Source organism: Toxotes jaculatrix, chromosome 23 (assembly GCF_017976425.1).
Source record: "Toxotes jaculatrix isolate fToxJac2 chromosome 23, fToxJac2.pri, whole genome shotgun sequence".
Lineage (NCBI taxonomy): Eukaryota > Metazoa > Chordata > Actinopteri > Toxotidae > Toxotes > Toxotes jaculatrix.
In genome coordinates, this window is record NC_054416.1 from 5,044,185 (window position 1) to 5,068,129 (window position 23,945).

The following is a 23,945-nucleotide window of genomic DNA, read 5'->3' on the forward strand; positions in this document are numbered from 1 at the left end:
TGTTGACATTGAAACACCTGTATTTGACAGTCGCCTTCACCCACAGAGTTTGACAGGGATTATGAATTTATGAAACTTTAAATATCAATTGGTCAAGAGGTGCATGGCCCTGCCACACGTCCAAATTTATGTTATAATGGAAAAAATAAAAATACAAAGGCATCAGTCAGCACTGGTACGCTGAGTAGATCGTTTTTGGTGGTGATTTCCAAGTTAATTTCTACTGGTGATTTCCCAGAGTGGTGATTCAGATTAAGCTAGATATGCAACTTGAAAGACCACAGAGTAAATGCAGCACCGATTGGCTGCTTGTTGTTGCTGCAACAACAACAACAACAACCACAAGTTTATTACCAAAGCAACAACATTGCATGGGTAGTTTTCCTGTGTAATGCTGGCCTGCTCATCCATTCTTATAGCAATGGACAGCTGTTATCTGACCCCTGCCATGTTACATCACATTTGTTATACTGTTGATGGTTTATTAGTTAGATCTCTGTAGTCTTTCACTCCGAAGTCCTCTGAGACAGGCTTTAATATGTTTGTGTTGAAATGAACCCCATGTCTTGCAATTGTTTGTAAAGAAAGAAAGGCAATAAGTCATCCTTTCCAAAGACTTGCAGTCTACACTTGCACTCCGTATGCACTGTACTGAGCGTTGTGTTCAGCATGGCTTGGTCTAGCAGCGCTGCAAGTTTTTGATTATTCTTTTCCTCTTATGTTTGTTCCAAGTCATTTGGAGCAACATTTGGGTGAACAGAGAATGTTGATGGATGTTGTGGCTTGCTTCTGGAGGTTTGTGTGTGTGTGTGTGTGTGTGTGTTGCAGGGTAAATGGGTGTGTGTACATATGCACTTGTTTTCTTGTTGGTGTTTCTCTTTGTTACTGTGAGCAGGCATGGGTTTTTCTGCACGCCTGTGTGTGTGTGTGCATGTGCTCGTCTCTGCGCGTGGCACTCAGTGGGGAAAATGAGGGGTTGCATATTTTCTGGAACAGCCGAGGCTTGGTTTTGGAAAAAGGGGCCCCAGCACCTTTTGATGTGTCCCCCTCTTCATTTATGTGCTGCCAGTCCGCTGGCTTGCACTGGCCCCTCCATTTGTCGGATGGTTTCGATGGCCAGAAATCTGATGGACACAAAACACATTTTACAGAGGAACCAAAAGGCACAACTCCTTTAAGTGTGTGTCTTTGTACCCCTGTGTATCATGGTGTTTTGTTCTTTGTGTTTGTCTGTATGAATCTGCCTCAGTGTCTTCATGTCTGCATGTTCACTCGCACCCACTTGTCCCCCTTCCTGCAGCAGCAACAGCCCCATGGTTTTCTGTCAGGCAGCAGCACAGACAGCTAAAATAGTGCACCGTCCTGCAGGGGCTTTTTAGGGCAGCTAAAGCTCCGGGTCCTGCAGGGCCGCCCTGTCAGGAAGGCTACTCGACTGGAAATACAATACGTGACACACATACACTGGAAATGAGTGCACACAGACATGCACTCACACACACACATCTCAGATTCAGACAGATACACATGCACAAATCTACACACAAACTGACACAACACATAAGCATACAGGCTGGATAAGCTGCCTCCTCTGTTAGGGGAACCGCCCCTTCAAGGGCTTATTCTCCCAAACAACGGAGGAAGGGCCAGCTCTGCAGAATCCATCTCCTCAGATGGAAACGCTCAGTTGAAACAGTTTTTTAGTTATCTGCTCCTTTGTCAGAAACTCTTAAATTCAGACTGAGATAAAACTCCAGTGACAATTGATTTGGTCCAGGCTATTGTTTGGTCTGAAATCTGAATTCTAGCATTTACATTTTTTTTTGTTCTCGAATTATTCTCGTTTGCATGTTTTGCCTCGTATTGTTATTGATAAGAAATGTGTGGTTGGTTCAAATGTGAACTTTGTCTCGCTGTCATTCAGCCTATATTTATTTTTGTTTTTTTTCCCCTCATTGGCTGTTGATGCTGTACACTTTTGCCACTGTGAAGAATATACAAGTCTTTGTTTTTCTATAGTTCTTACTTAGTAAGGTATCAGAGGTGAGATCTAGTAAAAGTTGCTGCAAGATCCTGTTTTTTTACGCAACTTCCTATCAATTTTTTTAGAGGCTCACGAGGGGCTTCTGGAGGTCAGATATGAACCACCGAACAGGCACTTCATAAATGGAGAATACGTTTTTCAAGGAGGCTGAGCATCCTGAAGTGGCTGATTGTGAATGTCTTAACCCAAGCCCGACACCGCGGACGTGTGTAATCTACCTTTTGTGATGCACAAAGGCGCACACTAATTGCAGTCTGATCATCTTAATTGAGCTGTTTCACAGTACACGTGTGTATTAATATGCCTCGCCACTTTGTCCGTGTGTGTGTGTGTGTGTGTGTGTGTGTCTTTGTGTGTGTGTGTTCACAGGGGGTCTTGTGACAGTCCTACTCTGCTGTAGACGCTGTGGCAGATGTATGGGACAGATGCCTGTCTGCTTCACTGCATCTGTAGCCTGGCTTAACCCGGCCCCTCCTCACACACACACACACACACACACACTCGCCTGACCCCCATAGTTCCTGCTGCTGAATAAGTCTTTATTTGTAAATCCGTCTGACACATTTTTGTCTCACTTCTCAAACATTTCCTTTTTTTTTTTGGTTTTTCTTTTCTTTATATTTGTGTCTCATTCTGCCTCTCTTCCCTCCCTCGGTCTGTACCTCTGTTGTCCCTTCTTCTTCGCTTTATGCTCCTTAGGAAATTTTCTCAATCTAAATATTGATCCTTGTCTACCACTTGTCTGACGCTTGCTCCGTCTGGTTGTTTGCTTCTCTGCTGTTGTTAATGTTGATTTACTTCTTTGTCTTTTTTATTTTCTGCATGTTGCATAAGTGTCAGGAGTAAATGCGCATTTGTCTTGTTAGTTCAGGCAGGTTAAAAAAAAAAAAAAAAAAGCCCCCATCCACATCACAAAGTTGGTGAACCACTAGTCTTTCTTATAAAAAATATGTTTGTTTTGTTTCGTTTGATGCATGGCTGCATTGTCATTGCTTGCCCCTGGTTGTGTGCTGCTCTTTATTTTGCATGTGGATGTGGCTTTGTGTGTGTGTGCGTGTGTGTGTGTGTGTGTGCGCGTGCGTGCGTGCGAGCGAGCGAGCGAGCGAGCGAGCCTCTAGTTCGGTTAAGATTGAATTGCCCATTACCCTCACTTCCTGTGTCTGATGAAATCAGATGAAATAAGGTATTGATTTTCTATTGATCCTGTCCTAAATGTTATTTGCTGTGTTACATTTATTTCTGTCAATTTTTTTTTTATCTGCGTAAGTATATGCGTGTATATGTGTCGGATTTCTTTGTCAGCTTGTGTGTCTGCACGCTACTCTTGCATAGGAAGTTAAACTGGTCACTGTCTCTCTCACTTCTCCTTCCATCTTCAGCTCTCAGGAAGAGACCTAATCTCTATCTGAGAGAGTGCGTGTGCCTGTGTTTCAGTATGTGTAAGAGATGAATAATTAGTCAGACGTCCCTGTAATACCCCATGGTGTCACTGATCCCTACTATTATGACTTTTTGGGTGTCACTGCCATTAAGGTCTGTTTCAGTGATTGTTTTTCCCCTCATTTGCATATGCTCTTGATGTCTTGAAATCTTGACTTCATGATGCTGATTTTCCCCATCTTCCCCAGATCTGTTAAAAAAAAAAATCCCCACTCTGACATTGTCTATGACATTGTGACATATATATTTTTGTGTCTACTCAGTAAAATATTCAAACCCTCCAGCATTACATCAGATGGTATACACATTTCCCCCAAATCCAGCCTGGCGTGTTTGGTATCTTTGTAAACCTTGGGTTCTCCACTAGAATTGAATATAAAATCCTGTGGGTTTGAACAATGCTTTGCTACACAGCACAAGTTTGTAAAGATGGACCCACCACTGGGTTTGTGTTTGTCATTTGATCACAGGCTATACTGTTCCATTTGATTAATGCCACATGTGGGGCATCTTGGTTATCTATTCAGAAGTCTTTTTAGGGAACTGTGAGGTGAATATCAATGCCTAAGAGGACATTGCAGATGACAGTATATAAAGAGCCAGTGAAAGCTTAATCTTACAGTGAAGCTTGTCTGTCTTGACAGGGAATGGTCTTTCCCCAGCTCAGCCACAGTGGAATGGTTTGGTGAGCACTGAAACGGTGTTAACCACAAGCCAGAGCAGTCGCACGTAACATCCCCGACACAAGAATGAGATTCTGGTAGTAACTGTGTGGCAGTGGATTTTAATATTTGCTCACCGTCTTTACCCAAATGTAGAGTGACATTGATTTTAAAGCCAGAGGCTTGTGGCTGATTGAAATTTTAGCTTTAGGGGGAAATTGGTGGATATGAACAAGGTTTGTAAGATGCCAGTCAAGTGGAAATATTAGCAAGTGGGATGGATCACATGCACATCAGCCTGATTTTTGAACGATACTACTTTATATAAATCACAACAACAGTTATTTTCATTATCAGTTAACCTGCCTGTCGTTTGTCTCGATTAGTCAATTAATTGTTTTGTGCATTAAATTCGGTTCAGTTCCCAGTAACACAAGGTGACATGAGGTGATGTCATTACATTTCGTGCTTGTTTTGTTGGACTAGCTCTCTTATCATACCTCGGTCTCCCCCATGTTTCCTGTCTGTGTCTCAGCTGTTGCTGTCTAATGAGACAGAGATGTGAAATAAAAAGGAAAAAAAAAACAAAAACGTAAGATGATCAAAATAGTAGCTGTTTAATTTCCATTTCACTGCTAATATGAATGTAATACTGACCAGGAACCATGAATGAGATGCGCTTGTGTGTGGGTGCCGGGTGGCGCTTTATCTGTGTCGTCACCCTTCCTGCAGGAGGTGTCCAGTGTCATATGCCCTGCAGGCCTGACGTCAGCAGATCTGAACTGTGTGTTCTTCATATAATCAATCAGAGCAATGAGCTCAGGAGTCTCCCAGGGCTTAGTGTGTGTGTGTGTGCACTTGAGGACAACACTTGCGAGTGTATTGTTCACTTAATCCCTGGAGGAAGGTTTTGTCATGTAATATAAACAAAAGAAAAAATATATATTTAAGCACATAGAAGCAAATGAGTCAGAAAGGTTTTAATCAAACCGCTGCCATTGAACGAGTTTGGCTGAAGTCGTGTGCACACTTTTCCTAGCTTGATTTAATTTTCTCCATGTGGTGGTTAGATGGTATCAGGTTGCGTCGGATCAGTTAAATGGCCTAAAATGTTTGGAATTCTGGGATCGTACCTCCATCATGTTCATTCGCAGCTGCTGGCGATCGGTAATTTAGAAAAGCATAATTCGGTGTGGACGTGAGACTCAGATGTCCCGAAAAATAATTGTCTCATCACACAGCGAAGTGAGAAATAAAACATTTCCCAGTCCATTATGAAATGGATAAACCACAATCCGCTCTCAGCCTTCCTCCTCTGCTGCCCCCCCCCCCCCCCCCCCCCCCCCCCTCCCCACAGACACACACACACACTGTGAGGGGCCCCTTGCTTTTCATAACAAAGGCCCTGTCTAACCCGAGCGTGCGGCCCAGTATTGCGTGGCAGAGTGGAAAGCTGTGTGTGTGTCTGAGTGGGATGCCCTCTGAGCGCCCTGGCGTGTCAGGTGTCGCTGACATCTGTGCATGTGCGCGGACTTGTTCAGAGTGTGTTGACGTCCGTGCGCGTGATGCGTCTTAATTGTGCGTCTAAGCCTGATCTTTGACCCCCGTGCGTTTTTGCGCTGCCAAATATTAAAATAATTTTCGGGCTTGTTTGTGTAAAGGAGGTGGGGAGTTGGAGGGGAGGTGGGAGGGTTTGGCGGAGTTGACAGAAGTAATTGGAACGCGGACCTTGCAACATTTTGACACGAGATGAGGAATCTTTGCTGGTGAGCTCAGCTCGGTTGTTTTTGTTTTTCCAGCTCTGGTGTTTTCTATTTCCTTTTCTCGCTTTACCCACCCCCTCCCCCAGCCCCCACTCTTTCTCTGCCTTTTTGTCTCCCTCTCTCTCTCTGTCTCTTCCCTTCTCCCCCATGTTCCTTTCCCTTGCTCCTCACTCTCCCTCTGAGCCAGTCATTAACGGTTCAGTCCACCCCCACCTCAAATGGACCCAGCTGGGGGAGAACATAGATTTTTGGCTAGCAGGCCGTGCAGGCTCTGAGGCTTTTCAGAGGTCATTGCGACCGAGTGTACTGTAGGTACATGTGTGTTTCTAAATGTTCTCATTACATGCTTCACACCTTTCTTTTTTTAAATCTGTCTAAGCTGAAATGTTGCCTTTTAAAACCCAGCTGGACGACCAGCCCCAGAGGTTTCAACACACCCGTTATCTTTTCATCTCATCTGCCAGACCACAAAACGACCTGTTAATGAACTTCTTTCTCGCTTTTCTGTTTCTCCTTTTGTCATCTTGCAGAGAAGCGATGAGGAATTACCTGAAGGAGCGAGGTGACCAAACTGTCATGATCCTGCATGCAAAAGTTGCACAGAAATCCTATGGCAATGAGAAAAGGTGAGTTGAACATTAAAGAGCAGCTTCTTCACTCGTATCATCCATTTACCACGGTTTCTTCAGACTTTGATAACCCCTGGACCACTCTCCCATCTGAGGTTACCACTTGAGAAAGTTGAGAGTGGCCATTTTTGTGTTACTCCAATTTTGATTCTTTGTTGTTTTAAGCAAGTAGAAGTTCAGTGTTGCACGTGGTGATGTGTCAACACCGATCTACTGATTATTAAACTGGTTGCAAACAGCTATGCCTGTACCTTCGAGAGGTGAACCCCTTCATTGCAAAGATTTATGGACAAGTTACCAAGGGGGATCAGACTAGGGACTGGATGTAAAGCACACATTCCACTGTGTGCATCATGACCCCTCTGACCTCCCATATCAACAGAGGTCAGAGGAGGAAATGAGTGGCAACCTCCTGTATGAGGCCACGTTCAGGTGAAGGCCGTAGAGAGACGAGAGGGAAATAGGAGCAATGGGAATAAGGGAGATAAAAGGCTCTAGGGCCAACGTCCTGGTAAAACCCTGGAGACTTTAGGTGTAAGGGTTCGAGGACGAGAGCTTACGGGTCTCAGAGGTTCAGAGGGTAACTCTACTTATTTCTGTGCTTCTTAGTTGTAATTTCCATGCAGTGCATCTAACAGGTTCTACAGTTCAAAGATGAGTTCAGGGTGATCGCTGGCTCTCGCAACCTCTTCTCTTTTTTTTTCTCTCTTCTGCTCTCTTGAACTCTGTCATTCGTCTTTTCTTCCTCGTACCCTTCCTGTAACTCAGCTCTCACCTTTCTACCTCTCACTCTCAAACTTTTTATAGCTTTTTCCTCCCCCCCCCCCCCCAACCTCTTGCTCATTTTGCAACTCTCTTCAGCTCTCCATCCCCTGCCTCTCGGCCGTTCTTGGCTGAGCTGCAGCGCTGCTTGCGACCTCATCAGGCCTATCTGTTGGTAAATCAGCTGTTGCAAGCCAACTCAGAGACACCTCAGAGATTTGGAGAAGAACTGGAGAGAAGGATGGAGGGAGAGAAGTTGAGACTGAGATGAATTCCTCGGATAATTTTTTAGCTGTCTTGCCCAGTTAAAGTGACACCAGTGAGAGGCGCCATTCAAACACTCTTGTCACATACGCATGCTTGTGAAGGATATACTGTCACCGGTGCTGGTTTGTGACTTGCTCATTGACATGCCAATGCAGGGTTTAAATTTGTGAGTTCAGTTCAAAAATATCTGTAACCGATAGACCATCCAGCCGCACCACAGACGTGTCTGGATGAGCCTGTCCCAAAGGGGTTTCTGCTGTATCATAGTCACAATGCGATATTAACATATACAGACAGGTTTCTGCCACTGTATGTATATTAGTGTTTCAACATCCTTTGGCCTGCAAAACCCTGCACTATTAATGTTGTGTGTCTGTCTCGCACCTCTGATTGCTTCTGTCTGTATTGTAACAGGGGAGCCAAGGAAAGCGAGCGCATGGAGAATGCAAATGTGCCGTCTCCCTTTTTCTAGCTGCCTTGTTCTGTCTGTGCTGTTTATAGGAGGTGAAAGTAGACAAACACCCACAGAGACAGACACTGGTGTTGCGAAACAGGTTGCTTTCCAGTTCCACGCTGACGCACATAAATTTATTTGAAGCGTGCTGGTTCACTGATGAGTTTATTTCACATTTAACAGGACTTAAGTTGTCAGTTTTCTTTAAGGAGTTCTTTTCTTGACGTTAGAGGTAAAGTAGAGAAGAGAGTGAATCTTAAATGGATTGAAGTTACCTTTCATTTAATGTGCTAGTTAATATTTCTCAATGTATCATTTCCATGTTGGACTGATCAGGGTAACATCTGTTAAATTAGGCTCGACAGCTTTACAAAAGAGGGTTTAGCTGAATTGTGCATTACAGAATGTCAATAAAAGTCTGACTGTCCTTTTGAAGCTTGGTACACATCTGCCCTCTTCTGGTGTGAATTAAGAGATGCACATTGTTCAGCTTGTCCTATTTGAAGAGTTGTTAAACTTATTTTTTTAAATTCACTTACATCCAAAATAAATAATTTTCTTGTCCAGTGGTTTTGTCTTCTCTCCTCCATTTCCTGAACAAGAGTATTATTTCTAATTCAATTCTGATTTGTAAAACAAATGATGTATGTTATCCTAAGGCCACAAAGGTTTCTGAGCATGTCTGCCAATCATGCAGATGTTTTCTCTTTTTAAACCAACTTTTGTTGATTAAAACCATTTGTATATTTACAGTAAGAGCTGAAAGGTTATTTGCAGGCGCAAATAAGGCCAGAACCTACACAGCTACTCAGGTGGCCTCTGAACAGCGCCACTTAAAATACTCAAGTTATTGCTCAAGCAATTATTACTGAAGGTAAAGGACGTGTGTTTTGGGTATTTGCACACATGGAGTCATAAATATCTGTCCCTGTGTCCAGGTTCTTCTGCCCTCCCCCCTGCGTGTACCTGATGGGCAGTGGCTGGAAGAAAAAGAAGGAACAGATGGAGCGGGACGGCTGCTCCGAGCAGGAGTCGCAGCCTTGTGCCTTCATTGGCATCGGCAACAGCGACCAAGAAATGCAGCAGCTTAACTTAGAGGGAAAGGTACAACACCCACACCCACACATGCATTTGGGAACGCTGCCTAATTGTTAATCCAAGAAATATTCTAATCCGACTTTCCTGTTTGCTTTCTTTCCTTTCATTCCCTCCCAGAATTATTGCACAGCCAAAACCTTGTACATATCCGACTCCGACAAGAGAAAGCACTTCATGTTGTCTGTCAAGATGTTCTACGGCAACAGCGCTGACATCGGTGTCTTCCTCAGCAAGAGGATCAAAGTCATCTCTAAGCCCTCCAAAAAGAAGCAGTCCCTCAAAAATGCTGACTGTAAGTTTGTTTTTCACGCATTTTTATCAACAGCCTCGGTACAGGAGTCTGATTCTGCAAGTTCTGCAGTGTGGATCCACTGCAGCTACTGGTGAAAGCACTTTTATTGACTCACCAAGGATGGGTTCAAGGATAAATTTGAAAAATGGATGTGTAAAGTTCAAGCTAAGGTTACAGTAAGAAGTTTTATTTAACAAAGATGAGCTCTGGAGGCTCTGGAGGTGTGGATCTCTTCTTAAATGGGTCCCTGGCCACAATGGCAACACAGTTGTGATACACATACCAACGCAGACACTTTATTGAAAATGGAAAGAACAAAGGTGAAAAAGAGGGAAAATCCGAAGGTTGAATTTAAATGGTATAAAAGGATACTGTTTTGTAAACATTAAGTAAAAGGTTTAAATTGTTATACTTTCCCACATCAGTCTAAATGATCAATCAGAAAATTTAGTTAATATTGCTGATATAATCTTTGATATTCACTTATTTCACTCGAAAATTCATTGTTTTTAATCATTTTTTTAAAAATTATGTATTAGACTAATTTCTCTACTTTTATTTTTTTTTAAATATACTTTATTTTACTTTTATCACCAACTTATTAGCAAAAAAATATTAGCAGTGTCATTATTATTTCCAACCACTAGAGGGCAGTGTAGCTTCATCTGAGTGTCTAATAACCCAGTTACGCCTCAGCACACCTGTACTGCTCTCATCACCTCAGCTAAGATTCGTTTCATGTCTGACTTCTCACCCTTTATCGCGCTGCTAACACAGCTGACCTGTGAGCAGCATGTCATGTTTGGCTCATTATGTAACCTGCCTGTAACGGTGTATGTTCTTGCTCATGTTTGTCCACAGTGTGCATCGCGTCAGGGACCAAGGTGGCACTGTTCAACAGGCTGCGGTCCCAAACAGTCAGCACGCGCTATCTACACGTGGAGGGTGGCAACTTTCACGCCAGCTCCCAGCAGTGGGGCGCCTTCTACATCCACCTGTGTACGTTTTATCCAGCCGGAGGTTGCACTTCTGTGTCTGTAACACAAATGCTCCGCAAAAAAAATTATTAAATGTATTTAGAAAAAGAGTCAAATCATACAGAGGTTCAGCATGAGTGAAGTGAGGAAAATCCGACGTGGTTTGACAGCTTGTCACTTTATCGCCATGTCTGTGTGTGTGTGTGTGTGTTCATTGTAAAAGTAAAACCACATTGTAAAGTAGTAATTACACAGCTGAATCATCTCAGACAAAGAAAGTGATTGATTGACTGAATGTGGGTTTGAGTGTATGGGTTGTGGGTGGCTTGCTGCAGCACTGATTTCTTGCATTGTGTGTGGGTTTTTTTTTTTTTTTCCAGTGGATGACGAGGAGTCAGAAGGAGAAGAGTTCACTGTGAGAGACGGTTACATCCACTACGGCCAGACAGTCAAGCTGGTTTGCTCTGTCACGGGCATGGCCCTACCCAGACTGGTAAAAGAAACACAGTTCTAACAGAAATGGAAACTTTAATGATCCCAGTGGGGAGGTTGACTCATTACAGCAGGAGATAAGACAATAGAATAAAGCTAGTCATTGTTAAATGAAGAGTATTCAAAGGAATAGTCACTAACTTTGTCGCCTTAAAAAATCACACTTTTAACAGTTTAGAAATGTATGCAGGACTATTTCTTGGTCTGACACATAACTCCCTTGATTTACCCCATCCTTCCTCCTGCTTGTTTTTTTTCCCCATAGTTCCCTACACCTTTTTTTCCACTCCTCTATTTACCTTCCAAGTGGCTAATGTACAGCTTTCCTTCCCTTTCAGATTATCCGTAAGGTGGACAAGCAGACGGCATTGCTGGATGCAGACGACCCCGTCTCCCAGCTCCACAAGTGTGCCTTCTACCTGAAGGACACAGAACGCATGTACCTGTGCCTTTCCCAAGAAAGGATCATCCAGTTTCAAGTCAGTGTCTCATCCAAACACTCTTACATCTGCCTTCTCTCCACTTCTATGCCTCGAGGTTTCTTCCTCAGATCAGTCGTCTGCCGTTCACAGATAATTGAAGATGATTGCTCTAGCAATCTGAAATAGACGGTGATCTCTGGACTTTTGAGTGGACAGAATTGAAAGAGAATTTGAGCTCAATTTTTCATTTATCCTTTGTCTTTATTATACTATATGGGGACGTTTTAGGACAGGGTGCCATTTTTTCTTTGAAGAACAATGAGCAGTCCACTCACCTCCAGAATTTTTACTTATTTAGATGGTAATATAGGCAGAGAGTGACATTTGATTGAAGTCCAGATGAGAGTAGTCTCGATTGGGTGTAATTGTTGATGGCTGTCTCTGTCCCTGATGTACATTGTAGGTCATATCTCCACATTTTCCCTTTCTGCCAGGCCACTCCATGCCCAAAGGAACCAAACAAGGAGATGATCAACGACGGCGCCTCCTGGACAATCATCAGCACAGACAAGGCCGAATACACTTTCTACGAGGGCATGGGCCCTGTTCACTCGCCTGTCACCCCCGTGCCTGTGGTAGAGAGCTTACAGGTACACAGGGAGACATGTTTGGATACACAGAGCCCAACAAAAGATTTCAGCTTTGCTGTACTGTTGTAGGGCCACAGTGTGTTTACCACATCGTCTCCATTGTCTGCAGCTAAACGGTGGTGGTGATGTCGCCATGTTGGAGCTGACGGGACAGAACTTCACTCCAAATCTCCGGGTCTGGTTTGGCGATGTTGAGGCTGAGACCATGTACAGGTGTGCCTTTGCTCCTGTTTAATTTCTCCTAGAGGGAGAATCTAAGACTCTGGCCTTCTTTTAAGTGTAATTTCCCAGGCTACTTGAAGTGTTCTTTTCCATTTCTTGCGGGAAATGAGTTCCATTGTCTGCACCAAAGACACCATTGAGTTTGCCTTTTTTTCCCCCATTAGCATACAAATTGTCCATTGCAACTAATTTGAGCATTTATTAGATCTCACAGGCTTAGAAAATGATGGGCTTTAAGTTTAAGGAATATAATGGAAATGTGAATAACTTAGTATTGTAATCCAAATTGATAAAAGCTTTCAAAATGCTCTCTGTCAGACACTTAATGCTGCAGACACTGTGAAAGCCTAATCGCACAGTCACCTAATGCATGTTATAAATACTCATCTCGGCTTTAGTGATGCAGCTGGTGCTTAATCATACGAGTCAAACTGTATAAAACTCATTCGTCTTCTTCAAACGTGCAGTGTGTTTTTTTGTGAGCCAAGAACTTTTTAACAGTGAAGTGATACTTCGGTGTTACACTCTTGTAAAATGCTGTTACCTTGGCTTTTCCTCGACCATGTTGAGTTTTACAGACGGATTAGAGTTCATGTGTTCAGCAGTACCACCCACCGAGCACTGAGTCAGAGACGTGGAGGGAGAACATGGAGCACCACAATGCTGCCGAGCTGCTGATGCCACATTGCTCGCTCCAAAACCTTAGACCCTTAGAATTTTCGATCAAAAGCCTGAATGTTTCTTATCAGACGCTTTCAAACTCTGGTTCACTCTTGGTATTGTTTCTCTCTTCACTGAACACACCACAGGTGTGCGGAGAGCATGCTGTGCGTGGTGCCCGACATCTCCGCCTTCCGCGAGGGCTGGCGCTGGGTGCGGCAGCCCGTTCAGGTGCCCGTCACGCTGGTGAGGAACGACGGCATCATCTACTCCACCACACTGACCTTCACCTACACGCCGGAGCCGGGGCCGCGGCCACACTGCAGCGCCGCGGGGGCCATCCTTCGGGCCGGAAACTCCAGCCTGCTGAGCAGCAACAGCCAGGAGCCCGGCCCCGGCGTCTACGGCCCCAACAGCACCTCCAATGCAGGAGTCACATCCTCATCCTCCACCGCCGCAGCTGTGGTCTCCTAACGCACACAGGGGGCCACTCATTACAATATGCCTTGAGAGCAAATATACCAGAAGGTATATAAAGACTATGGGAAATAATAAACAAAAACTGACTCACTCTAAAGTGCTGCGTATTAATTTTGGATACAAAGAAGCTGAAGTGGAAAAATCGGCGGGACAAAGGAGCAAACGCGGGGGAAATCTGAAGGAGGAGTGACATCACAAGGGTGTCAGCCAATGGGAATAAGTGAAAGTGCTCCTTGACACGCCCCCTCTCCTGTGGTTACTTTAGGGACCTGCCTATCCAGTTCTGGTGTTTGGAATGAGTGGAGTTCCTGCAGGCTCAGAGCACCAGCACCTTTCTACGGCTGTGAGAATGGAAACCACAACAACAATACATCCACCGTGTACAAAAAAAAAAAAAATTGTCTTGAAAGGAAAGTATATTTTTTGCGCTGCCCTGCTCCCCCCCTCCTCCCATTTCCTCCCACCACTTGTTTTATAATTATTCCTTTTTTGTTTTTGTGTTACTTTGCATTAATTTGTGGTTTCCTAAAGGGGGCTGGATGTATTGTTGTTGGAGGGAGCGCAAGGATGCAGAGGGACACACATAAAACGTGACGATAACATAGTTTTTATGGACCAAGGATCTTGTATAAGCTTTAGTAAAGGTACATTTTTCTCCATACCTTTTTTGTATTAAACATATAGTACACTTTTGTTACCAAATAGTTTCTATTCTTCCTCTGAGCTTGGGCTTTGTTTTCCCCCTTTGAGGTCCAAAATCCCAACCTGTATGTTATTGCAACCTTACTACAAACGCCTGCTTTTTTTCAGTCTGGATTGAACTTTTGTTTTGATACTCTCACCTCTTCTGTTGGGGAAAAATCTGAAGTCTGGGTTGTTTATTTACATAAGCGAAGGTTATTGTTTTTTTTGTTTGTTTGTTTTTTTAAATTGGGGAATAACCTCAGAGGGCCTATTTTTTATCATTGGTTTTTATGAAGTCTTTAAAAAGAAAAGCTTTAAGCAACGCCTCTGCCTTGCCTGCAATACTCTATGTGCGCTATGTCTCCTTTGGAAAATATACACATCAGTACATCTCACATGGAGCCATAGCAATGTTTGCAGAATACATCAAAAACTAGACTTCCATGGTTACGAAAAACAAGTCGGTTTGTCATTTTCAAACTATTGTAATAAGCGTAGTCATTGACTTAAAAGGATAGCCTTAGTACTGTATATTCTTACTGTGTACACAGTCAAACCAGTCACATATCTAATATCCTGTACCTGTTGCTCTATTGGTCACTGTTAACGTATCAGATAACGTAGTGAAACTTGTTGCTCAAAAACTGCACCTAGCGAGGTGTCTTCCAGTGTGTGCTGTAGTTCTGGTGGCATTTAACTCCAGTGGTTTTCCAAAAACAGACGGACACTTTTAAATTTGATGTGGCCTTACTGATAACTTAAGTTACAAAAAGAAAAAAAAAGAAAAAAAACTTAAAAAAAAAAAACTTCACTTTTTTCTTATCTGCTGTTTACTCACCTTGGAAGAACCTGTGCATAGCACAAAAACAAGCTAATGCCTCGCTTCTTATCACAGGAGCTCTGCTGTTTTGAGGTCATTGCTGCGGCTCCAGAACCACCTTGTCATGCAACGCAAAGCAGCCTTCTGAAGGATCTCTCAGCCTTCATTTTTGGTGTACAAGTACAATAACCCCGTTTTTGTATTCTCATGCGGTGCCCGGCACCTTCTCACTTTTTTGGTACAATGTCTCGCGAGCGCTGTAAGCTCCTTCCAGCCTTCTTTTTTAAAGAAATCTCCTGTGGTTTATTCTCTTCGCAGAAACAAGCGTGTGTACATTGTGAACTCACTGTCCGAGTAGTTGCACTCATCTGTGTTCATGGCGACCGCGTAAAGGCCTTCTAAATGTGTATTACTGAAGATGTGCATTTCCAAACATAACAGCAATATTGTACAGGTCATTTCATGGTTTTTGTCTGCCTGAGCACTAGTTCACCAGCCAGAAAATATAAGTGTGTGTGTTGTGCGTGTGTGTGTGCGTGTGTGAGTGTCAGTGTCATATGTAGTCGCTGTAATGGAATATTGAGTCAGACTCGCTCCATTTCAAAACTGCTCTCCAAAACGAAAGAAAACGTGAGATTCATTGGGTTTTTTCTGTCTTCCACCTGAATCCAAATGTCTGATAATTGTGGATAAACATTCAAAGGCAATACCTGTGATCTTAGTATTACAGTACAACTGTATACACTTCTGGGAAAAAGAACAACGATACTGTAACTTGAATGTCTGCTTAATGAAGTATTTCAGAATTTTCTTACAAACAAAACCTTGAAACAGGAACAAAAAAGGATTCGCTTGCACCCGCTTCAGTGTAAAAAAGAAAAAAATTAAGTTATGCCCCCATTTCGCCTCCCTTGTCCACCTGTCCGTCATTAATGTTAAATATTTTATATTGTAATATTGATATTTTTTAAATTATTGGTACAAAGTCTCCCCATGTCTTATGTCAAAAAAAAAAAAAGGAAAGAAAAGTGCATTATTGCCCGTGCTGCCTAGGTTGGCCTGGGAGTGTATTTTTTTTTTTTTTTTTTTTAAATAGAGGCCACTTCCTGTCTGTCCTGGAATTGTGGAGAAGTTGGTGCTGCAGCGGTAGTGTAGCATCAAACCCGAGTATTTTGCGCTTCTTCACACTGAGCTCTCGTGACAAGCTGCAGGTCGACCTGAACCCTTTACTCTGCAGGATGGAGGTCACAAAATCTTAACTGTAGATTTTTAACTTGAGTGTTTTTCTATGTCTACTAGCTCTAAATTCAGCAAGTTTTTAACATAGCCTCTGCATTTAGCATCACACACGCCCCCCTCCCTCCCTCCCTCCCTCCCCAGCCCCTTGAGCTTGGATATTTTTGGGTTTTTGTTTACATGTTGAGTCGCCTCTTTTAGGCTAACCACCTCTGGCTCCTCTTCATCTCCTCATGCGAGTCTGAACAGAGCAGCTTTGTCACATTTACTCAAACTAATAAAGGGGGTGATGCATGCTTTTAAAATGTGTCGCCTTGACAATCCGAGCTGGTTTACAGTTTATTTTTCTCTTAAAGCATCTGGAGTTTTAAGAGATTGGGAGGATGCAGAATAACTTGATGACATCCCTCACTCATAAAGGGGATGACCTGTCAAAAGGGGTCAAATAAATGTTACATGCCTTCTTAAACGCACGCTGTATAAACCTGGCGACAAAGCTTTCAGAGAGAGGAAAAAAATGCCATCTCATTAGCATTTGCGATGCTTTTTCAAAATATCTTAACCGGTCTCTTTCTCTTTGTGTGTCTGGTCATAATCGTTTTACTCTTCCAAAAGCAGCTGTTCGTGTTTTTTTTCTTTTTTTTTTTTATAATGAGCTCTGAACAATGTATGTATCCTCTAATATGCCAAATGTCTTTTATAATGTAGTTTTCATGCACTGCTAAACAAAACAGGGCAGAGTGAGAGGCAGCTTTAAACAAATAAAAAAAAAAAAAAGGAGTGTGGAGCCCTTCTCTGTCGCACTCAGCCTTACTTCTCCTTAAGACTATTTGGCTGTTTGCACTACAGAGCGCTAACCTTTCTTTTTCTCTCACACATTTCATCCTCACTCTCTGTGGCTCATGTTCATGTATGTACATTTGGAGTTTCCCCCCCCCCCCCCCTTGCTTTTTTTTGTTTTTAACGTGCAGCCTGTTATGCTTAGCTTTGCTACAGTCGGATCACTTTTTTTTTTTTTTTTTTGGTTGTCATTTCCCCTCCTCCTCTTCTTCTTCTTCTTCATGTCCTTTCACTATCTTTCACTCTCACTGTATCTGTGTATTATTCTAGTAAATGGTAAGCAGAGGTGTCATTGTGGTAGTATACTCAGTGCTCAAAGGGTTGCTGATGGTAGAAACCTGTGCCGTTTGTAACATTTAGCAATAACGTCAAAACAAAGGGGACGGTTTTTTGATAACATACGTTAGTTTGTTTTTGTACATATTGCAGCTCCAGATCATGCTCAAATCTGTATGTCATTAAAAGAAGAAAAAAAAAACGTGAAAAAAAAACTTGCAATATTGGCATAAAAATGAGAAATAAAAAAAGTGATATAAAATCTCACTTTGTGTACATTTTTAATTGTCATCAGAAGCTTAAGCAGGTACTTTTTTTTTTTTTTTTTACACTTTAACAAATAATTCTGGTTTAAGCTGAAAGAGTACAAATGAATAACACAGATTTGTGTCCCTTTTGTGTAAAGCATAAACGTTTTCTCAAGCCATTTTCATCCTTCACCCCTCCAGTGGCAGGTAAACATCTCCCAGTGGCTGCAGGGTGAAGGGGGGTGGGGCGTTGGGCATCTACCAAGCCCAAATGGAGCTCTTATCCCTGGGATGAAGTCCCAGCAGATTCCCCTCTTTCTCTTTCCGCCACTTGTCTGGGCCCTAATGCCCTCTGTCCCTTAGATCCACTTTCATTAAAGCCGTTAAAAGCTCCAAGTTGCTCAGCCCCAAGTCTTTGCAGACGCGGTTGCACAGTGGGCATTCAAGGTCTTTATATGGTCAACCAGACATCGGTTATTCGTAGATGTGCCGTAGGTGTGTACGCAAACACAAAACCATTCCCAGAGCCGCTTTTAGACGTACATAACAAAGCAGTAAAATCACCGGGATTATGTTTTTACATTCAGTCATGTGCCCACAGGTTTAACAGGACTTTAGTCAAAATAGGCACATTATCATGCAACAAAACATCATACTTCAAAATCCAATGTTTTCCATCAACGCATCAGACCAAAGTAAGAATTTACAGATCAATGTTTAGGGCATTTTAACATCACAACATATTGATAACAAGGAACAAAATGGGAGTAAGTTGCTACATCAATGCTGCTATATTTAACAGTATGAATCAGTGGAAATCAGGTGGGTAATGCTGGGAATTCACTCTTTTAAGTGTGTGTCTGTGTGTGTGTGTGTGTGTGTGTGGGGTGCAGGTGTTTAAGGTCCCACAAAATGATAAGGCCTCTCCAGTTCCCACAGCACACACACACACACACAAACACTGGGTCAAGGATGAGACAGGACTGTTTGTGCACTGAGGGACTGTTTTGGAGCTACTGAGTACAGTTACATTGCAGCGAGACAGGCAGCTGCTGCTGCAAATGACAAATGAAAGCCTGTTTAGACTCAGGCCTTCGAGTATAATTCTCAGCCACTGGCATCCAGGAGAAGTTAAAGGATCATACCAGTGTTTTTTTTTTTTTAATATTGTAGCCAGTTTCCTATAAATCCTACTTTGTGTTCAGATTTTTTTCCCCCAAATTTTAGTTTCCATACAGAAAGTCAAACATTTGAGTTGTGTAATCCATCACAGTGAGTGTTAAAGGAATAGGTCCAATGTGTCCTGTGGAGTTTTTGGAGCAATGTTTCATGCCAGTGTTTTCACGGAAGTCCACTTGATCTGTGGCTGGTGGCAATAACGTGCCAACTATGCGAGAAAGAGTGGAGAGATTGCTAGCTGGTAAACATGGATGTAAACAATGCAGGTTTCAAAATATTGGCTTTGTGAATGTTTAATGTGGTAGAAAATACTTTCAGCATGTTTGTCAAGACCTCAAGGATAAAAACAATGTGTTTTGGTGACTGACTGGTGACTGAATGTGAATGTAAACTAAAATTTTAAATATTGTCAGGAGTAATTTCCCATATGAGTTAAAGAGCTGAACTTGAAAAAACACTGGTATGGTTGAGATTCAAAGTTCAGTCTTGACCACGGAATCGACCTAAATCACTCTTAAGGTCGTCCCAGTCTTCAAAGTGTCAGTTCAACTGAAATCCAAACTGTTAAAAAACGCCTTTTGAGATAAAGGCAATGTGTCCGACCAGAAACAACCAGTTACAAACTTTGTTGTGAACCGTTTTTTTTCCCTTTCTTTCTTTCTTTTTTTGTTTTTTTAAAACCTTCTGGCACTGATTGTGATTTTATTTTTACCTGCTCACAGCTCAAAGCAATAAAATAGAAAGCGTGTAGAGACTGTTTAAACCCTGAAAGGTTTAAACACTCCCCCTCCATGTCAGACTTGTGGCCCCTCGGGGCTTTTTATCAGCCAGCCTGGACACTGCAAGCTTTAAGGAAACATCTGGCCATGTTGATCTGCACTGAGAGCACTGAATGTGCACCACTCCTGCTCCACCGTCATGAGCTGTTGTGCCCACTTCATGTCACACAAGCTAAAGCAACATAACTGCTCGCAACCTCGTCCTACAAGCACTGTGAGGGCTTTACGTTAAAAAAACACACCACAGGTTCCCTACAAGTGTTTGCACTCAGCACAGTTCTTACACACATATTAGTCCAGTTTAAGTCAGATCACTCCAGGCCGACGCACGGATGCCGCTGTAGGTGAAGCGTGTGCTGGCTCCGCTTGGCGGGGTGTGACCATTTTGCTCAGTGTTCTTTGGCCACGCTCTTGATCTGCCCACTTCCCCTTTAGCCGTTCCGCTTCCAGCTGACCTCCCTAAGCCGCTGCTCCCCCCTCCGCTCCTCCTGAAGCAGCTGAAGGTGGCCAGCATTCCCTGGCGGAAACGCTTGTTCATGAAACAGTAAATGATGGGGTTGACGCAGGCCGAGGTGTAAGACAGCAGGTGGATGAAGGAGATGGGCGCGCCGGTCAGGCGGTAGGCTGAACGCCGGTCAAAAGCCTGCCACGCGTTGACCACAAAGACAGGAGTCCAGCAGAGGAAGAAGAGGAAGACGATGACCAGGAGCATGCGGATCACGCGCTTCTTGGCCATCAGGTTGGCTGTAGAGCTGCTGCCGCACACACGGCCCGCCATGGGCTTGCTGCTGGAGTTGGCAAAGTTGCCCATACTGGCTGTGATGCTCTTCTTCTTAGACGGCTGCATGTAACAGCCATCACTGTCACCGGGCTTGATGCTGCCTGTGCTGCATTGTCTGTCTATCAGGGTGGAGAAAATGAAAAGAAGGCAGCAGAGTAAGAGAACAGCTTTATCAGCAGCATGAAAAATGCAGGAGCAAAACCACCATGACTTTTTTAAAGTTGGGCCTAGAAATGGAAGACATCCAGAAGCCAGGGATGCTTTTCAGTATTTTCATGGGATTTGTTGACTGTAAGAAAAATATACAGAATAATGCCACCTTTTTCCTTTAAAAAGAACATTTTGCTTTTGATCCTTTTGTGTGTTTATTGTCATACCTCTACTGGACTTCCTGTTGGACAGCTCAAACTTGATGCCCCTGTAGAGCTCCACGGAGATGAGACCGTAGGCTGTCATCATGACGATCCCAGGGATTAGGAAGAGCAGCAACAACAGAGACACATACCTGCAAGGAACAAACAAGCATTCATTTTATCTCATTTGAATCAACACCAGCTGACTATTTTACTGTTATTGCAGCAGTTAAGATAGTGAGAAAATGATGTGCTTTTATTTTGAAGGGTAAGATCTGTGGCATGTCAGGAGATTTTTCCAAGTGTTTCTCACCAGCAGCAACACAGACTGGGAAAATCAATAAAGGGGCCTTATGAAATCAGCTCCTTTTGCTGCCACTCAACCTGAGTGCATCCCAGTGTGAAGGAGCCCTGGTGGGACAGCGAAGCTATGACACTCCCTAATGCAAGTATTTTCGGCTCACCAGGACTGCTGGATGATTTCGTTGGGCCACACCAGGCGGCACATGTGCCCAGTGCTGTTGTTGAGGCGGGTAAAAGGCTTGAGGGTGCTAGAAATGGGGTAGGGCAGCATCAGGATGAAGGAAGCCACCCAGGTGGCAGTGATGACCTTGGCAGCGTGGGATTTGGTCTGCCATGTTCTGGAGGTCAGCGGGTTGCAAATGGCACTGTAGCGCTCCAGGGAGATGGCCACCAGGTTGAAGGTGGAAACACTTACTGAGACACCTGCACAGATCAGTAAAAAAAAAAAAAAAAAATAGATGACTGTCACTGTCAGTGCTGAGATTTAACTACCCCGGCTTAGTGCAAAGGCTAACAGTTTCTCTGCCTCTGCCATAGATTTCATAACATGCAGAACAGTCGGCAGCCTCACAAAATGTCACAGCGTTTGCTGTAATGCTCGTGATGCTGTGGCACATTAATGTTTTGTCACATTAAATTTAACTGCTGAGTAGTGACAGGGCACATCCTGCACTGTCTGTTAGCAGAAAACCGTTAACACATTCAGCAGCAGCAGCAAGAAGAAGAAGAAGAAGTAGAGGAACTATAAATACATTCATATTATCGCTGTGTACAATCCGAGAGCGGCGGCACATAAACAGATAAACACGCGGACAAATGAGGTAATAATCCAAGAGGACAGTGCTCTAATCTTACTAAATGGCTAAATGGAGCATCAGGAAATAAGCTGAAAAATGAAAATCATATTACACAGCGGACTTGTAATTGAATGAAAATGAAATATTAACAAAGGTGCAACATCTGTAATGACTACACCTTATTACAAAACTCCCAGCAGAAGCTTTTCTGATAGGTAGAAGGAGAACCCTGGTGAATTATTTAGGCTTTCTGATTTGATTTGGCTTGTCACTATTAATAATAAGATAGCAGGTCAAATTGTGTGGTTCACATGTATTTTCAGGTGCAGTATTTTACTAGTATTTTACTTTAAAGTTCTGTTGACCTCAGAGGTTTGTGTTGTCTGGATTCTTAATTTCCAGTTGGTTCCATTTCATTCATACATATTTATAAAGACTTGGCTGTGGCTTGATGCTTCACACCATCCAATATTTTGCTCAAGACTCAGCCTGACATTGTTTAATGGGACTTTGACCATAAAATAGAACAAGAAGCTTCAGCACTGAAAAATCCTCAGTGTAGCATCAGGCAAAACTGAACCCCTTCTGTAAATTTGGCTTCAGGTAAATCAGAACTTTCTGAAAAAATGTTTCCTCCGATCAGAGCTGTTTTTAGCTCATTTTGTCACTCAAGCACATTGAAGCACCGGAAACATTTGAAGTGCAGGGAAATGAACCTTGTTCAGGACATGGACCTAAGATGACTTCAATTATCCTCCGTCCAAGACATAATGCTATTACCTGTGCTATGAAACAAATAATAATAATCCAGATTGGACACAGAGACTTGAATCATTTAGCAGCAGACATGACAGAGGTATTAGGTGATGGAAATATACAATTTGTCAAGCAAATCTGACAAATTCTCTACTAGCCACTGCTACTCTAAACTAAAAAATATCTTCCTCAATCTAAAGTCTTTCCTGTAATATTATATTCATGCACTTGCACAAAATCAAACTTCTATGAACTAGACTTATCATGAATCCACTCACCCATGAAGTACATGACCAGCTTGCATATGCCGGTGCCAAAGATGAAGTCCCGCATGAGGTTGGGGATGAGGGTGAAGGGGATGCAGACCAGGGACACCATCAGGTCGCTGACGGCCAGAGACAACAGGAACAGGTTGGTCACCGTCCTCATGCGCCGGTTCCTCACCAGGACGGCGATGATGAGGCTGTTGCCCAGGACGCTGAGGAGGAAGATGAGGCTGTAGAGGACGATCCGCACTGTCTGGTTGATATCTGAGTGTGAGGAGACACATGGATACACACAAATAAACTCTGTGTAAATCATTCCTAAAAGGTGACCTAAATATCATTTGACTCACCCTTTCCCCCTCTCTGTCTCTCTTACACACATCGCCTCGTATTCGTTTATTCCTTAAGGGCAAAACATATCTAATATTCCTAAAATAGCGACTTATGACGCTCAGTATATCCAGAATGGTATCTTTTATCTTAGAATCACTATAATGAGCCAATTTCTTGGGCTTCTCGTTGGAGTTTTTTCCGCGGAAATGTGTAAAGTTTGTGTTATTAGACTCTTTATCGTGTGGCCATGAAGTGTATTAGGATAGCTCTGTTCATTTGACATTAGCAGAACAAGTGTACAGTGACAACATATATGTCATACTAACACACAGCAAAACATATTAGCTTTATGGAGGACCTCAGCCATGTGCGTAATGCGCACTGACGCATAAAATGCCAGCGCCAAATGAGTCGCTCTTTGGGCACAAATGTTTGCATTTTAATAAAATAATACAGCAAATATAGGAATAAAATTGGTCACTATTCGACGAGATGTTTCATAGCATTTGATGGTGATAAAAAACAATAATAATAATTTCACTGTACCTTTGGGCTCAGGTGAGGGATCCTGTTCGCTCTCGCACTCCGAAATATTCTTGATCCCAAAACTGCACAAAATCTTGTTCAGATCGGTTGAATTTATGAGCATGTCGTGTATAGTAAACGTCTCCATTTCGCTTTCTCTCCTGTCGCCTCAAGTAAAATCAGTCATATGAACAGCATTCGTCATGCTCTTACCAGAGAAAAACGCGCATAAGGATATAAATATATATATATTTACACCCAGTTTTTTTTAAAGAAGTAAAAAAACAAAAGAAAGAGAAATTAAAATAATAGTAGGCCTGCTGTCTACAAGTTCCCGTGCGCTCTCAGTCTGGTGCGCTGCGCTCCTCTAGTGCTCAGCATTACTGACAACATGTGGACGGGTCGCATTCTTGAGTGCTCAGCCCGCCTTTAGGGTCTGTGCAAGTCAGCATCTCCCT

General features: G+C 43.0%; 2 protein-coding genes across 2 annotated transcripts in view; one reads left to right on the forward strand and one right to left on the reverse strand.

The window, feature by feature from the left end:
- Positions 1 to 17,391, forward strand: part of rbpjb (recombination signal binding protein for immunoglobulin kappa J region b) — a 40,837-nt gene extending 23,446 nt beyond the window's left edge. The window contains exons 3-11 of the mRNA XM_041030788.1: positions 6,437 to 6,532; positions 8,957 to 9,122; positions 9,234 to 9,408; positions 10,270 to 10,407; positions 10,766 to 10,878; positions 11,216 to 11,356; positions 11,794 to 11,949; positions 12,059 to 12,162; positions 12,981 to 17,391. Coding sequence (XP_040886722.1) covers positions 6,437 to 6,532; positions 8,957 to 9,122; positions 9,234 to 9,408; positions 10,270 to 10,407; positions 10,766 to 10,878; positions 11,216 to 11,356; positions 11,794 to 11,949; positions 12,059 to 12,162; positions 12,981 to 13,305 — 1,414 coding nt within the window. The 3' untranslated portion in view covers positions 13,306 to 17,391. The remainder of the gene's footprint in view (positions 1 to 6,436; positions 6,533 to 8,956; positions 9,123 to 9,233; positions 9,409 to 10,269; positions 10,408 to 10,765; positions 10,879 to 11,215; positions 11,357 to 11,793; positions 11,950 to 12,058; positions 12,163 to 12,980) is intronic.
- Positions 17,392 to 17,446: 55 nt separating this feature from the next.
- Positions 17,447 to 23,635, reverse strand: cckar (cholecystokinin A receptor). The gene is made up of 5 exons (XM_041030789.1): positions 23,509 to 23,635; positions 22,642 to 22,893; positions 20,972 to 21,233; positions 20,532 to 20,659; positions 17,447 to 20,273 (listed from the first exon to the last, which is right to left on the reverse strand). Exons 1-5 carry the CDS (start codon positions 23,633 to 23,635, stop codon positions 19,675 to 19,677), a joined length of 1,368 nt encoding a protein of 455 aa, XP_040886723.1. The 3' UTR covers positions 17,447 to 19,674.
- Between the last annotated feature and the right edge of the window lie 310 nt (positions 23,636 to 23,945).